We start from the raw sequence: 14,967 nt of genomic DNA, 5'->3' as shown, positions 1-14,967 counted from the left end.
TACGCTGCCAGTTCAGCAGTCCATGTTTTCAACAACTTTCCTTAATTTACATGGAGAAACACATCTATTTCCACACATAGCATGTCAAGAGTATTTCTGAAGGCAACAAAATAAGTCTCGGACCAACAAAACTATTCAGGTATAAATCCAATTTTAATTGTCAAGCTAACTTCTAGCTCCTACATTCAATGCAAGGATCAAAAACTACAAGTTTGAGAGCAGAAGTTTATTCTATCCTCAGTTTCTTATCATTTTGGCAGCTGTCAAAGTGTAACTTCCAAAATCCACTTGTTTCAGAAGCTTTTCACTACCTTGCAGTTCCAGGTGAACGTCATGAACTCTCTTAATAGCTACCAACGTCTTTCAAACCCAGTTCTTTGGCAACAGTTATACATAGCATTGTGCGTATATAAAGAGCTTATAATAAAACTTCTTTTACATTCTAATTGTCTTAACCTTCACAGAAGTATTAAAGTGCTCAATCAACTCTGAACAAACTCTCCTTCCCTAGTTAGCCTACTTCCTGGAAACGCCTGCATTAAAGTCAGCAAAACCAGAAGCAAACAAGAAGAGAAAAGGTATTTGTATGAAAAAAAAATCCTCTGCAGGATCATTACAACTCCTCATGAGACAAGAGGCCTTGAGTCTCACATTTACCCATATATTAAAACATGGGTCCAAATGTTCAACCAGTCTAAGTCAGCACAACTTCTTTTCCCAAGTTGTGCTGATTTCCCATCAGTTGATTCTTTGGCCCCTGACTTCTGTAGAAAGAAACCCCTGCAAAACAGAATCCTGTTGATGCTACAAGAAAGCACAAACACTGAAGTCATATTGCTAAAGCAAGAGCAATAAAAGATACAAATATCCATCATAACTCTTGTTTAACATCCCCCTCCCCCAAGCTATCTGGATTTTACATTCTCTCTCAGTTAGCAACATTTGACACTATCTGAAATCAGTGCTTTAAATGGGGACGGTTTGGTCCTTCTGAGTGGGGGGGATGGAGGGTACATCTCGAAACCACTTCCTCTGGAAAGACCAGCATGCGAGTTCACCCCACTATGCTCTATGCTGTTGGAAATTTCTCCCACGGCCTCTGCTCTTCCCCAAAGAGGACCAGAACCACATCCCCTTGGCCCTGTCTCCTCCTTCCTCCAGCCACAGCATCCACAATAAGATTTAAACCACCCCACAGGGTGACTTCTTCCTGCCAAGAGCTGGGGCACCAGAGGCGCAACCCCAGGACATGTGTGTCTAACAGCTCACTCAACCAGAGGATGACACTTCTGATTCTAGTTTTGGTTAAATCTTTTGACATCTGTGGGAAAAGCATGTTATTTAAGCATCGTCAGACCTTTGCACTCCCTGTTGTACAACAGGTACTGAACTGTTTTGCTGTCACCTGCTCTTTTTCTGTCGACTGAAGATCAGACATACTTTTACCACCTCCGCCTTTGCACTGCCCTGAAATCCTGTTTGCCCCCTGTTTCTACACGTAGACCTTAGTAACAGCTATTAGTGATTTCACCACAGAAATGACTCAAAAGCCAGGAAATATTGACAAAGGTGATCAGAAGCCACACACAGATTTATACCTGCTGTCATACCACTTATCAGACATGGCATGAGCTACCCCTGCTGCCTCCAAGATTGACTGACAGCCAAATGCGTGGTGTTACCTGCTTTGGTGTACTGGGGTGGTCATCCTGACCTTGTGACTTCCCAGCAGTCCCAAGAGTTGGTTTTTGCAATGTAAAGGTCATGCTGTCAAGGTCACAATGTTGTTTTGCTTGCTAAGCTGCGGGCTTTCCCCTGCAATTCCTCAGAGATATGTAAACCATGGCTACCTTACTGGGAACACTCTTACTGCTCTCCTCCATCAAGTATCAATACGAAGATGAAGGGTTTCGTAAGAAAATAAAAATCTAGTTTTTCATACGTGTTTTAAAGCCATAGGCAGCTACATTAAGATGAAATGCCATCTGATATTTAGTGGAAATAAACCAAATCTTCAGTGGCTTGTGCCTGGCTTAGTTTCAGTATAGAATCTTTTTAGGAAGGAGAAGCCTTCCTCTCTCATTACAGAGTTGGTCTTCCTCATCACACAGAGGAACACCCAATCAATAGGTCATGTGCTGATAAACACTCTGCACCATTTACTGGGCGAGCAATTGGTAAGAAACACTTCTTTGTGCTAATAATATATTTGTATTTCATTTTGTATTACTCTTCTCTCATATCTACTGTTTTGAAAGTTCATTGTCTTCAGAGGTCCACATTTTTCTTAACACTTTACCTGTGATCTGTAGTGTGCAGCAGAGGGCAAGAACTGAACTGAAGGGCAGCTTGTTTCACAGTACTCCAAATAAGAAAACTGACCATAGTACAAGCAAAATTAAACAAACTGAAATATAAAAGACAGCAGAAGTTAAATTCATCCAGAAATATAATATAATGTCTGGGAGTGGGGAAAATCGGAGACTAGCTACAAAACAGAAACAATGAAATGACCAACAAATATTGATTAGGCGAAAGAGGAAAACCTTCATTGCATACTGGAAATCAAAATTAAATGCAAAATTCACATGTTAGAGCATCAAGACAGAATGATGAAGGTCTCAAGCCATGGGAAGAAGAAAGCAAAGGAACAATTTGAATAAAGCAACACATGAACAAAAACAGTAACTGAGCAGCTTTAAAAAGAAAAGTGACCATATCTCAAATGAGGAAAAGCAGCCCTGAAGCAGGGAACAAGTATATGGTTAAGACATCACAGGTAACACTGACTGCACAAAACACTTGATATTTTGAAAGAATCAGGCCTATTTGTATATCTATGCAAAATATATACACAAATCCATATGTATATATGTACACATAGGCACTACTGTACATATGTATATGCAATCATTAACACAACTGCCCTTGGACAAGTTTCAACATCTGACTCTGGGTGCAAGCAAAACTGTTGCAGTTGTGCAAAACTACACTTCTGTGTTTGATTACTGAGAAGTAATGGAAGAAAGATCCAAAATATTTTCCAAATAGCTTAGACCCAGATGCAGTTTCATCAATATCACCACACAAATCCAACCTTTGAACACGTCCAGCTCGTTTGTAGGAATTAAACATTCACGCAAAGCTGTGGATTGTATCAGTACAAATAATATCTATTTCCAACCCTACTAATCTCAGGTGATGACTAGACATCTCTCCTGACATCAGTGGTTTAGCATGAGGCCATCCCACCCAGAATACCAGACTGGGAATACTGTATACACGGGAAATTGAATTCAAAGGCCAGAACAAGACTGTCATTCTGTAAAAGAATGGTCAGTTGCTGTCCTTACAGTGTTTTGGAGGAAAGGGACATGGTGCATAAGAGAGAGATTTCCAAACCCCCACCCCCACCCCAAACTAGGGAACACATGACAGCTCTGAGAACACATGCTCCAACCATACAGACACGCTGATCTTTGGGGTTTCCAGTTTTGGGATGTGGAAAGTAGCATTTTCCATAAAGTTTGCTTGCCTCACAGCTCCAAAGAGCATCAGCCTCCCAAGTTCAAGGCCGTTTTGGTCTGACACTTCAACGCTCAATTGATCTTTGATATGTGTGCATTACCAATGCCATATTAGAGCAGAAAGAAAGTGGTGAAACAAAGAACTGCAGATAGATTGTTCTACGCCTCGGCAAAGCCACCTTCCAACTCCAAAAGAGCTGTCCTCGCTGCTCCATGTGTGAAGGACCCCATTTAATGCTCTGCATCCATAGCATCTAAGTACTTGGCTTCGATGATCCTAGGGAGCAGGTTATACCTAAGATTGAACCAGAGAGATAGCATTAGTGCTTGTTTATAGTCACATAACATTTTTGTCTGTCCCAACACTCACAGATGAGTTTGCCATGGCCATGTGTACAGCAGATTCACCCGGCTGAAGGGGAGATGAAGTAGGGGAAAGCAAAACCAACCAATCCTGTCAGCAAATGCAGCATTTATAGGAATAACAGTGCAGAGTTCCTCCTGGAAGAAGCCTCCTCATTTCAGTTGAAGAGGAAAGAGAACATCCTCATCCTCATGGGAGAAAAGTCACTTTCTTAGAGCACGCTGTCACCACAATGTCTTCAAGGTGCCAAAAATCTAGCTTTCACCTGACCCACAGCTATGCTCCTGGTTTGTGCTGGGGAGGAAGGTAGCAGCTTCCTGCTGCCTCCAGCTTGCTAACAGATGGGTTACTTTGCTAAGAATCACCATTTCTGATTTCTACTTTCTTCGCTGTCTTCACTATAGTTGGAATGGTGGTTTAAAGACCTGCCTACAAGAGCTATTGTCTTGCACTTCCTCAGTTCTCCAAGTACGCCAGGTCACTCCTTTCAGCTCTCACCACAAAGAAGGTTTAATAGACACAGGAGCTTCCAACTTTAGAGAAGCACCAAATATGTCAGCAAAACTTCAGACCATGGCAAAAGGCTAAGAAGGGCTGTGATTTTATTCCTCCAGCTGCTGGTAAGACTATCCCTATCCAGTGTCTGGATTCTCCATTGGATCATGGAGACAGTGATTCTCTTAGAGTAAAAAACATTTGTGTTTTTTATTTGTTTGCAAAAACACCCTCATGAATTAACATATTTGGATGAAAAAGGCACGACACCGTAACAATATGCTATGAAGTTGCTCTCATTAAATCCTACTGCATATTTAGTTTAACACTTTTCCTTGCTATTCTTCAGCTGCTAAAATAAGGTACAAAGCACTAGAAAGCCAGTTTGACTTGGAAAGGCCTTTTCAATAGCTCTGCAAGAGATCCCAAGCAGCACTTACTACTGAGAAGTACCAGGATCTGCTTAAATAGACGTGTAATGAAATAAAATGCTGGAGAGCCACAGGAGCACAGATAAGCATCACAGAGAACTTGGGTAGAAGATTATGCCTCTCTGTGCAACTGAAAGTTTTGAATCAAAGCCAGGAGCTGGGGATGCCCAAAGAGATCCCATTTTCTCCCAACAGGCTGTGCTCCACTGCAATAATGAGAAGCCATTGAAATCCATTAGCTTTCCTATTAGCACTACATAAGTGGACCCTTACCACTGACAATGCAAATCACACATCGGGCAGATGAAAACGTGCCTTTGAGACCGACAAGTAACACTGCTGGTTTTCTGGATAGGAGAGCCATGATCGCTCATCTGGGTTTGACTCTTGACTTTGACCTCTGACTACTGTCCCATCTCCTTTTCCTCCCTTCACTTCTTAATTAAAAAAAAAAAAAAAAAAAGGAGAAAGATAGTTCATTTCTTCTACTCTGTCTCATCTAGAGTGCCAAATCTTGGTGAAAAAAATAATTTTTAACTACAGAGTTCATGCAGCACAGTGCTGCCTTGTCAGCTGGAGTCCACAGAAACTACATGAAGGCAAAAGAAATCCAAGAAAGGAAATCCAAGGACAAGTTTCTGATGTGCCAGGTAGCACCATCTTCCCCTTAGCAGCAGGGCTGATTATCCAGCTACTAAAAAAAAATAATCTGCTCTGGAAAGAGAAATAAGCTAGCAACAGAGCTAGCATAAGATGACACTATCTTATTTACTAAAAGGAAGTTATATTTGCACCACTAAATTATCCAGCTCTTATTACAAAATCAGGTTCTTTGACAGCATGCTTTCCACACTAATTTAGCTTATTACACTATGTCCGATACTTAAATGTCTGGCAAAGTGTCCCATGTTTTCTTTTCTGTACTGAGCTGCTCTGTGCTGAGACTTGCAGTTCCCACAAGAGACAATCATCCAGCACTACACACAGTTGAAGTATTTACCAGACACTTAACTAGTCAAAGTAATGCCTATGTGAAGGGTGGGCAAGAGACACTTACCATAGGAACAATTATTTCAGTGCTTTCCAAGACTGGGCTGGATTTTTAAAGATAAACAAATAGCTCTAACCTGGTCCAGTTGAAAGCCATGGTAGTTTTGACATTTGCTTTTGTTTTAGCAAGAACTGGACCTATCTTCATTCCCCAAGGAAAAACACCACAAGAGCTGTCTTTGCAGGTCATCGCGTAAGTAGCCCTAATCTTTGAGTTGAGACAGAAAATCTCCAAGACTGCAAGCTCAAAGACAACAAGATATTGCTGGATACCATGCTGGCCTAAAAATAATCAAGTGGACTGGAAACAGAACTGTTCCTTCCAAGATCTTTTTATGGCTTCTCATTACATCCAAAGGATGGAGAGCATGAATGATTTAACTGGAGAATGATAGGCAGTCACTGTTAATGAACATTAAGGAAGAAATTAGTTAAATTTCTCAATGATTCTCTCAAGTCTGCAAGATACATTTTAGGACTAAATGTGACTTTGACCTAACTGATCAACCGGCATTCAGCAGTACAGGTGGTCTGTTAGGTCACCACAGCACTGGGTAAGAGATAAGGATTCCTCTTAGGAAAAGTTTTTAGCTCTGCTCTGAGCACAAGTCTTACGAAATCAAATTGCAAAGCAATAAGGAACATTTCATATACCACCTAGAGGGAAGGCTCAGGCATCTCACAGGCACTGCAAAAGGAGACTTATTTGCCCCTCTGTCAGCCCAGAACCCTTTGCACAACACCCAGCATCAGTAAAATCACAGGCTTTCTGCACTATTCCTTCTCAGGCCTGAGCAGCTGGTAAGAAAAGAGGTCACCATCACCTACTGCCAGGTTCTGGCTACTCAGGAAAGTAGCAACTGCCCTTCTAGACTGCTCAGGCTTCCTGTAATCCAAAAGCCTGAAGACAAAAGGCATGGAAGGCAGAAAAAAAAAGGCAGACAAGCTTTGTACCTGATTGGGATCATCCCTATCATGATGAGTGGAAAGATCATCTTCATGTAGGGCAATGGTGACATGCCGAAACCACAGAGAATGAGGAGCTGCAGGACCTGCAAGCCTGTGAAATAGTGGATCTTCCTCTGCGGCACTCTGCGGATGTAATGTGTCGGAGGATAAGCAGTCTGGGAAGAGAAAAATTAGATGTTAGGCGTGCAGTGACCTGGACTTGTGACTGCAGAATGTGGATCAGGCTTTTGAACACAAGGGTTTTAAGGAAGTCATCAGTTTACACACACAGAGAGTGCATCAACAGAGTCCTTAACAGGTTCAACAGCTGAGTGCAGGATTTGCAGGGTTAAAGCAAGCGCTTTAAACCACACCATTGGCAACAACACACAGAAGATGACTGGGCACTAGAAACCTGAAGAAGAAAAGACACACCACACAGCTAAGATTGCCTTTGGGAGCATCTGGAGTGCAATAAAGTATCTTGATAAGTACAGTAATGAGATTCCCCTGAGTAGGATTACCAGGGCTTTGCAGCAATTTGTGAAGTGCCTGTGGGGGCGTGCAGGGGGGTGGATGGTAAGCAGATGTATTTGGGTGGTGTTACTGCTGGGTGGTTTCTCCACCTGAAACCCAGCTCCTCATTATTTTGTAGCCTTCTGTCTTCTGCTGATCAGACTATGCTTGTCCCTGGTGGTCCCATTTCTTCCCAGCAAGGGAAGACCAGGAGATGAGATTGGGGAGGTGCGAGAAGAGACTGTACTCAGACTGCAGTGATTTTCTCAACTCATATAAGCTATTCATTTTTGAGAAAGAGGGAAAAGTGACATTAATAGGCTAAATCTCACTCGTGGTTTCTTTTGACAGTTACTTGCTCATGTCTGAGCACAGGCTTTGACTCACTGTCTATACATCAATGAAGTGTATGAGCGACTGTCTGCTGGCACCGATACAGGCTCAATGGATTTCAGATTATGCCATGACTCATTAAAAGGTTTCCAGAAAAGGGAGATCTCCATACTTGACAATACTTTTTAATTTTCCAAACCGAAGCTTGGAAAATTCCACACATAATTTGTACTAAACCCAGAAATAATATTCCACATACATCAGTAACTATTCAATCCTCATTCAAAAATTGACATGACAAATGTAATCTTTACTTGGATTTCACAGGTTTAATTTCAGGGATGTAATATTAAAGATCAAGGTAGATTAGCAGAAACGCAGAGCCAAATGTTAGGCTTATTAAGCCCTTGACCCTAGTTACATAAGAGAAGGTGAGCCAAAAACTTGTTATTACTCCCAGGTGCCGCCTACACTGCAAACTAACACTTTCTGAACATATATAACAGAGAGCTTCAAAACACATCTTCCAGGTTTTTTCACCCCACATCAGAAGAGTTTCAGTAATGCAAGTCATTTCATTCTGAGTTTAAAATCCCATCTTGTGGCATTTTACACAAGACAAAATGAAAGTGTAAAATATAGCAAAAATACCTGTTTTGAAGCTTTGTTGGGGAAATTAAAGGTCACAATTTACTGATGTTATGCATGTGCTTTTTAATATTATTTTTAAAATGCACATACTCTGCAGCTGACATGACATCACAGTGTGTTTTTAAAACGTAAACACCCTACATTCAGTAAGCAACAGTTTGTACAATTGTTTGTTTTTTGTTGTTTTTTTTTAAAAGGCATTGTTTGAAAGTATTCGTGGTTTGTACTCTACACAGTTTAGGGGTGTCTTCACTGGTAGCAACTGTCCTGGCTCATTCATGCATTCATTTTTGCTTTCTGGAGATAGGGGCTCCAGAGCAATTCTTAGCAGATTGAAAAGAGAAGGATTATATGGAAGACATCACTCTGAACAAGAAAGCTCAAGTGCTTTTGTGGCAGGGAAATACAGAAAGCAATTTATACAGAGTTTGAAAGACTGACGAGATGCAGTGCCATTCGATGAACAATTCAGCTACTGCCTTTTTTTAACCCTACAATAATCATGCCACTTTTCTTGTTTGACACTGCATTGTTCTCCCACTCATTTGTCCACTTTAATGGACAAAGCTCCTCTTGCTCATGTCTCAGTGGCTGCCAGACTGAACTAGAGACATCAAGTCTCACTCCCACTTTGGAGAGAAAGGTGAAAGGGATATGCAAAGTACAGGCTGGAGCCAGAAATCAGCTTCCTGAGAACATGAGTTTTGGGATAATGCCATTCCCAACACCAGCAGCTTTCTGTGTTAGCTCCTGGCACAGTTCAGTACTATTTCCTTCTCTGCTCTACCAGGCTGGTGCCCCAGCCCGCCTACCTGTTCTTTGAGCAGGAGAGCCACCCTTTCAAAGAGCTGGTTCCCATCAATGGAGGTCAACGCGATGTAGAGGAACAGGCCATAGAGTACCGGCTTCGGAATCCACTGAAGAGGAAAAGGGAGGAGCAGGAGCGAAAGGCCAACCAAGAAGTTTGCCACTACACTTGTCAGCCGGGTCTCCTTCACACTCACAATCCTGCAAGCAAGAAAACAGGGATTAGAGGAGCACAATAATATCACAGTATCCATGTAAATTAATCACAGGGGCTCACTGCTCTGTGTAGGTGCAGGACACGTGCTGCTCGGGAAAGGGAAACTCATCTCCACCACACCAAGATCAGCACTTCTAGCCCCATGCTGACACTGAGAAGGCAGGGCTCTGCTGGATCCAGGCCAAGCACTTAATCCGCAGCTCAAACAGAGCAGCTGGAAAAATGCCAAATTCCCCTTCTGCGAAGCTCCACACATCCCATCCTGAACTAAACTGCTCTCTAAACTAATTCTGTTTAGCACATTGCAAAAACACCAGGCAAGAATCCTCCTTCTGGGAAGTAATCCTTCCCTCGATTTACTTCGTGCATATGCAATTGGCTTCTATCCAAAAGAAAACTCATTGACTTCCACGGAAACTAATGAACCTCTTTTAAAAAAAGAAGAGTCTGCACTCTCTTGACTGAGAGTCAGCATTTTTGATGTATATGAGGATCTCCTTGTTTATATGGAAGGGAATGCTAAGAGCACTACATAGGGAGCTAGAAATTTAATTCTGCTGTGGATAATAGTAGTTGAGCTGCAAATTGCCTATTACCATGCAAAACATGTAATTAATTAATGCAAATTTTCCAGAGCTGACAGACCACAGATTGATTTTTTCAAATGGGGAGGGGAAAAAAAAAAAAAAAAAAAAAGACTGACAGGAAAGCAGGCAGCAGCTTTCAGACTATACTTGGGGGGTGAGGGGATGTTGCTTTATTTTCTTTTCGCTTCAAACTAGGAGATGCTCACAGGTTTAGTTGAAAAGAAAATTACCAGAAACAATAGGAGGAAAGAAAACCCTCATCTTTCAAGACTACTTATAAATACAGAAAAGGAGGATTCTTAACTTAAATTGAGAAGATAAATCCATTGATTCAGTGGATAAGCTAGTGAGTAAATCCCCCTATTATCAGAAGAAGTTCTTGCCCAAAGGCTGTTTTGGTGTCATCTATCAGCCTCATTCCCTGGATGCAAGATCTAATATTCCAAGTTAACCCTGTACAAAAAATACTGGAGATTAACACAAGAGCCAGCCATGAGACCTATCAAAACACATTTCCCTCTTTTACATATGTACTGCTGGACTTCGAAATTCCTTCTGTCCTACAGAAAATTCACTGGGAAGCAATATTTTGATATTAAATTTTTGAGAATCTTGCTTATAGGCTCAGGTTGAACTTCAAATCTGTTTACACATTCAAGAGCATAATGAAGCTGTGGGGATGAGGGAGCCTTCCATACCTGTATTTAGAGAGAGAGGGAAAGGGTCACAGCCTAAGGCTTGCTCTCAGGATTTGGATAACATGGCAGAATTAAACCACAAGCAGTCATGAGAGCTAATGAACAACAGGTATCACAAAACAAAGTCCTGAGGACAACACTTGAATTCCTTCGCAAGTAACAGGGCAAAATATACATATCTTGGATTACCAAGAGAGGATGCACAGAGGAGCCACAGGAGGTATTAAGCTCTAAGTAACCTCCCCCCTTCCCCTGGCTAGGTTTAAACAGCAGAAACCACAGCTCTCCTCCTTCCAAACAAATTTTATTCTGATCCTCTTTCAAGTCTCCTGTGTCAAGGTGTCCCTGCCTATGCCTAGAGAAGCCAAGGGACAGTAGAGTACTTCGCTCTATCTGCAGACTGCTCTTGCCAGCTCTGGAAGAACTGGAACATCACCTAGGTGGATAGAGTTTGACACCCTTTCCACAACCTCCAGGTTTGGATCACTACAGAACAGAAGTCTTGGAGATGAACAGAGCCAATCAGCTTAAAGTACAACTGAAAGTGCTAATTCAGAGTAATTTTCTAGTCTGATAAGCAGTGGTCAGACTACTTCAGAGCTACCAGAACCACTGCAAGCCTCTCCAGTGGCCCAGTAAAGCAGGAGCGAAAGGGTGCGCTGATTTAGCCTCATCCAGGTACAGCACAAGTTTCCCTGACCCTGTCATTGGGCAAGCTACAGAGGAATCATTTCTGCTATTTCAGGCAGAGATCTAACCCACTGCTGGGGATGCTTGTCATCTGCAAGCATCAGTGAGCACTCAAGTCTGTTAGGTTCCTTGCAAGTCAAGTCATGCAAACCAAAGAGCTCAGGATCAAAATTAGATTATGAAGCCACCAGTTTTCAATCAGATGCAAGTCTGCAACTACAGAACAGCTCAGAGTAGCAGCCCTTTGGTAATGGATTTCTGAAGTTTATGAAATTTTCTGCTGTCATCTCTTGGGGATGCAGCAATCACGGCACTGAAGAGTGTTTGATCACATACAAGATGCACTGCAACGACTACTGCCAGCTCACGCTAATGCCACTTATTAGTTCGGAATTTCTTATCAGAACATTGTTAAAATTGCTCATAATTGACCAAACACGAGATCTTTAAGGTGAAGTTCCCAGACTCAAATTGGTCTTCTGTCAATTCTAGCATCTTATTTCCAGGGTAAGGACATCATGAACAGTCACTAAATCAACAGATGAAACCCTTTAATTTGCATGTATTCAGAATCTGGTTTGGCCCTTAGAGAAACAGCTCCAGAAAGTCTGTGCTGCAATGGAAATTAAGTAATTAATAGAGATTAAAGCATCTAATCCAGGCTCATTTCCCCAGAATCCTTTAAACATTGCTAGCACAGGATTAGCCATTCCCAACCTCCTCCACATGAGTAATGAGAGCCTATTTGAAGATTGCTACATGAAACTCAAGTTGTTGTTCTACAGGGGAGAAGAAATCTTCGCTTTCATTGTGACAGACCTTTATTCTTGTTTATATCATCTTGCTCATCAAGAGCTTTGATTTGAGTGCAGGAAAGGAGCCTGCCAAGGGAGCCAGCTCTGAAAGAACTCCTGATTTTCTAATTGAGCTTCAGTATGTTTCTTTTTCAGTGAAGCTGGCTAAGAGGAAAAAAAACAACAAAACAAAACAACATTGCTTGGAGCCTCCTGTTTATAGCTCAGTGCTTTCCAGAGAACAAATTGCTTCAGTCTCAAAGGGAGTTAAAATAACTAGGAAATCCTCGTCCCCCTCTTCCCTCCCAATATCCAGTTTGCAGCACTCATTTCCACATTGATTTGCCTCCAGCAGAGGAAGAGCTGTGCTGCAAGGGAATATGCTTAGTGAGAGCAGGGCATCCCTCAGCCCTTTCATGACAATTACTGGAGCCATATCCAGGTTAGCCTGGCCAAAGAGGGTTCTCCAGTGCTGGTTTTGGGCAGCTGGATGAAGGGGCAGAGGACAAGGACAGAAGGCAGTCCTTAATCTGGACACAAGACTTGACTTTCTAAGGAGAAGCCAGAATGCATAATCAAGGCAGTGGGTGGCAGAAGAGGAAAAAACCCACCAGGTATTAAAATTGACAACAGAAGACACAGGAGGGAGGCTTGGCACATGGGTTTCAAAGTGCAAGTTCTGCACCTCAGAAAAGAGGTATCCCAAAGCAGATCATGGGCACAAGGAGCAAAGGCACAGATTAAAGCCCTACAGAACTCAGATTACAAAATTGCTTTTTTTTTAAAAAAATATGGTTTAGTCTTTATTCCAGACAGATATAGTTATGGGAACAACTAGTACCAGTGTAATAATGGGAACACAAGCCCAAGGGGCTGATCTCCCAGGAAGAGTCTGTAAAAAACATTGCAGGGAGCAGCAGGACTCTGCAATTTCCAGGTGTGGAAGGTGAAATCTGTCTGTTACCGACCCAAAAAGTAACTTTACCAGGTTGGGCTAGGTCAGCTGGCACCAAGAATAGTGTGAAGGCAAGACTGAAATTAAAAGACAGAGTCACTCCATCCCCAAAAGTAAATGACCACTTAGCCTCACTTTTGATAAGTGACAACTCTGAAAATGGAAACCAAGACAGCATAATTAAAACTAATGGCATATGAGTGGAAATTGCCATTTCTGAGGTAAAAGCACTCAACTGTAACATGCTGAGATCAAACAGATGAGATAATTTCTCATGAATCCCACTACAGAATAGAGATTAGGTTTTAAATTACTATTTTTTTAATAGGTCTTTGATAAGAGTGTGTTGGACAACTCAGAAAAGCAAAAAAGCTGGTATGAAATAAAAAGCCATGACCCAGGCATGGCTTCAATTGCTTTTTCTTAAAAACAAGAAAATTTAATAAGCATCTCGCCGCCTTCCCAAAATGTGGTGGAAGATGCTATGGGAGCTCTGAAATAACGCTGCATTTTTCCCACCCTTTGTAATAACCACCAGACAGGTTTCCAGCAATGAATCAGACTGGATTTTTTTCTGGTAAAGACATCTCGAAAAGAGCTGGCCAAGACATCTCCTCAGCTTTCCACAAGGATAAACCTGAAAAAGGCCTTGGCCAACTCTTCCAGAGGACAATTAGCACTGGGGTGGGTGGAATCCCTGCAGGCTGCTGCCAGCCACTGACAAGAGCATAAATTTGTGCCTGTCCTAAATCAAGCACTTCAGTGAAGGGGGATGAAGCCAGGCCACCAGCCATACTGGCTGAGGTGGCTTCATTTGGTGCATCTCCCTTCCACCTTCATATATTGCAGACCTTCAAGACTACAGCTAACCCTAACCACGTAACCCACTGTACCTAAAGGATTATGAAACCACAAACGAAAGCAAGGAGATCCAAGATAGCTCTGCGGTTCCTACTTACGTCTCATAGATGTGTCCATTTTCAACCCTCTCCTCCACATAGGCCAGGGCACGGACATGCATTGGGGAGTGAGGGAAGGCAGCATGGATCCATGGGAGGCCGAAGATAGACAGCCCTGTGTTGATCAGCGCAACAAGCAGGAGGTCCCAGTGATAAGCGGTTCCCTTCACCAACCTGAAATGAGGTTTTGGTTGACAGCAGTTAACACCCGGTGCAAACTGTAACAGGCTGCCCTTGCTGAACCTGAGCTCAAATGCTAAACGCCAAAGTGCACTTCCATGCACAGAGCGATTTCACACCTCCTGCTTTACAGTGTGCACTACACCAACTTGAAAAGTAATGAAATTTGATAGCTTGCTCCCAAAGCAGTCATCTCCTGTAAAGAACAACGTTGAGCAGAAAGGCAACCCACTAAAACAACAGCCCATGAAAATTTCATCAGCATTTTGTTCCTACACTTATTGCAGAGTTCACTCAAAATAGACATGTATACTTGCTAGCAGAGCCCATGAAGGGAGTGGTTAGAAACCTAGGCACAGGTTGCCAAAATACTGACACTGAAGTTTCCCACCCATCATGTTTTTAACTGTGATCTCCCTCCTTCCCCACAAGCAGAACACGTGCTCAGTATGCTGCAGTAATCCCCTAATTATATAATTGCTACTGCATGATAAGAAAATGGGACAAAGTCATTAAACTTCAGCTTCTCCTTGGTAGTCAACCAAGGACATACACTTCTAACTTGCTCGGCAGCCTCCCCGTTTTGTTTGTTAGGGAAGGGGGAAACTGACAGCCTTCATCAAGGAAGCTGACCACTTCACATTCAGCTTGCAAGGACTACACAGACAGCAGCTGCTAACACTGAACTCTCATACAGTTTAACCTTGCCACTTTTTGCAGGGTCTTCCCCTTTCCTGAATACACCCACATGGTACTCACATACTA

At 42.3% G+C, this 14,967-nt stretch overlaps 1 protein-coding gene across 6 annotated transcripts in view; it reads right to left on the bottom strand.

The window, feature by feature from the left end:
* Positions 1-134: 134 nt before the first annotated feature.
* SLC4A11 (solute carrier family 4 member 11) overlaps positions 135-14,967 on the bottom strand; it is a 97,026-nt gene continuing 82,193 nt past the window's right edge. For all 6 annotated transcript variants that reach the window (XM_027799961.2, XM_055714399.1, XM_055714392.1 and 3 more), the window contains 4 exons: positions 14,023-14,196; positions 9,128-9,323; positions 6,822-6,991; positions 135-3,822 (listed from right to left, as the gene is read on the bottom strand). In XM_027799961.2, the coding sequence (XP_027655762.1) occupies positions 3,759-3,822; positions 6,822-6,991; positions 9,128-9,323; positions 14,023-14,196 (604 nt within the window). In that variant the 3' untranslated portion in view covers positions 135-3,758. The remainder of the gene's footprint in view (positions 3,823-6,821; positions 6,992-9,127; positions 9,324-14,022; positions 14,197-14,967) is intronic.

This window comes from Falco cherrug, chromosome 1, assembly GCF_023634085.1.
Source record: "Falco cherrug isolate bFalChe1 chromosome 1, bFalChe1.pri, whole genome shotgun sequence".
NCBI classification, from domain to species: Eukaryota; Metazoa; Chordata; class Aves; order Falconiformes; family Falconidae; genus Falco; species Falco cherrug.
The sequence above is the reverse complement of the archived record's forward strand: the minus strand, read 5'-3'. Positions and strand labels throughout refer to the sequence as shown.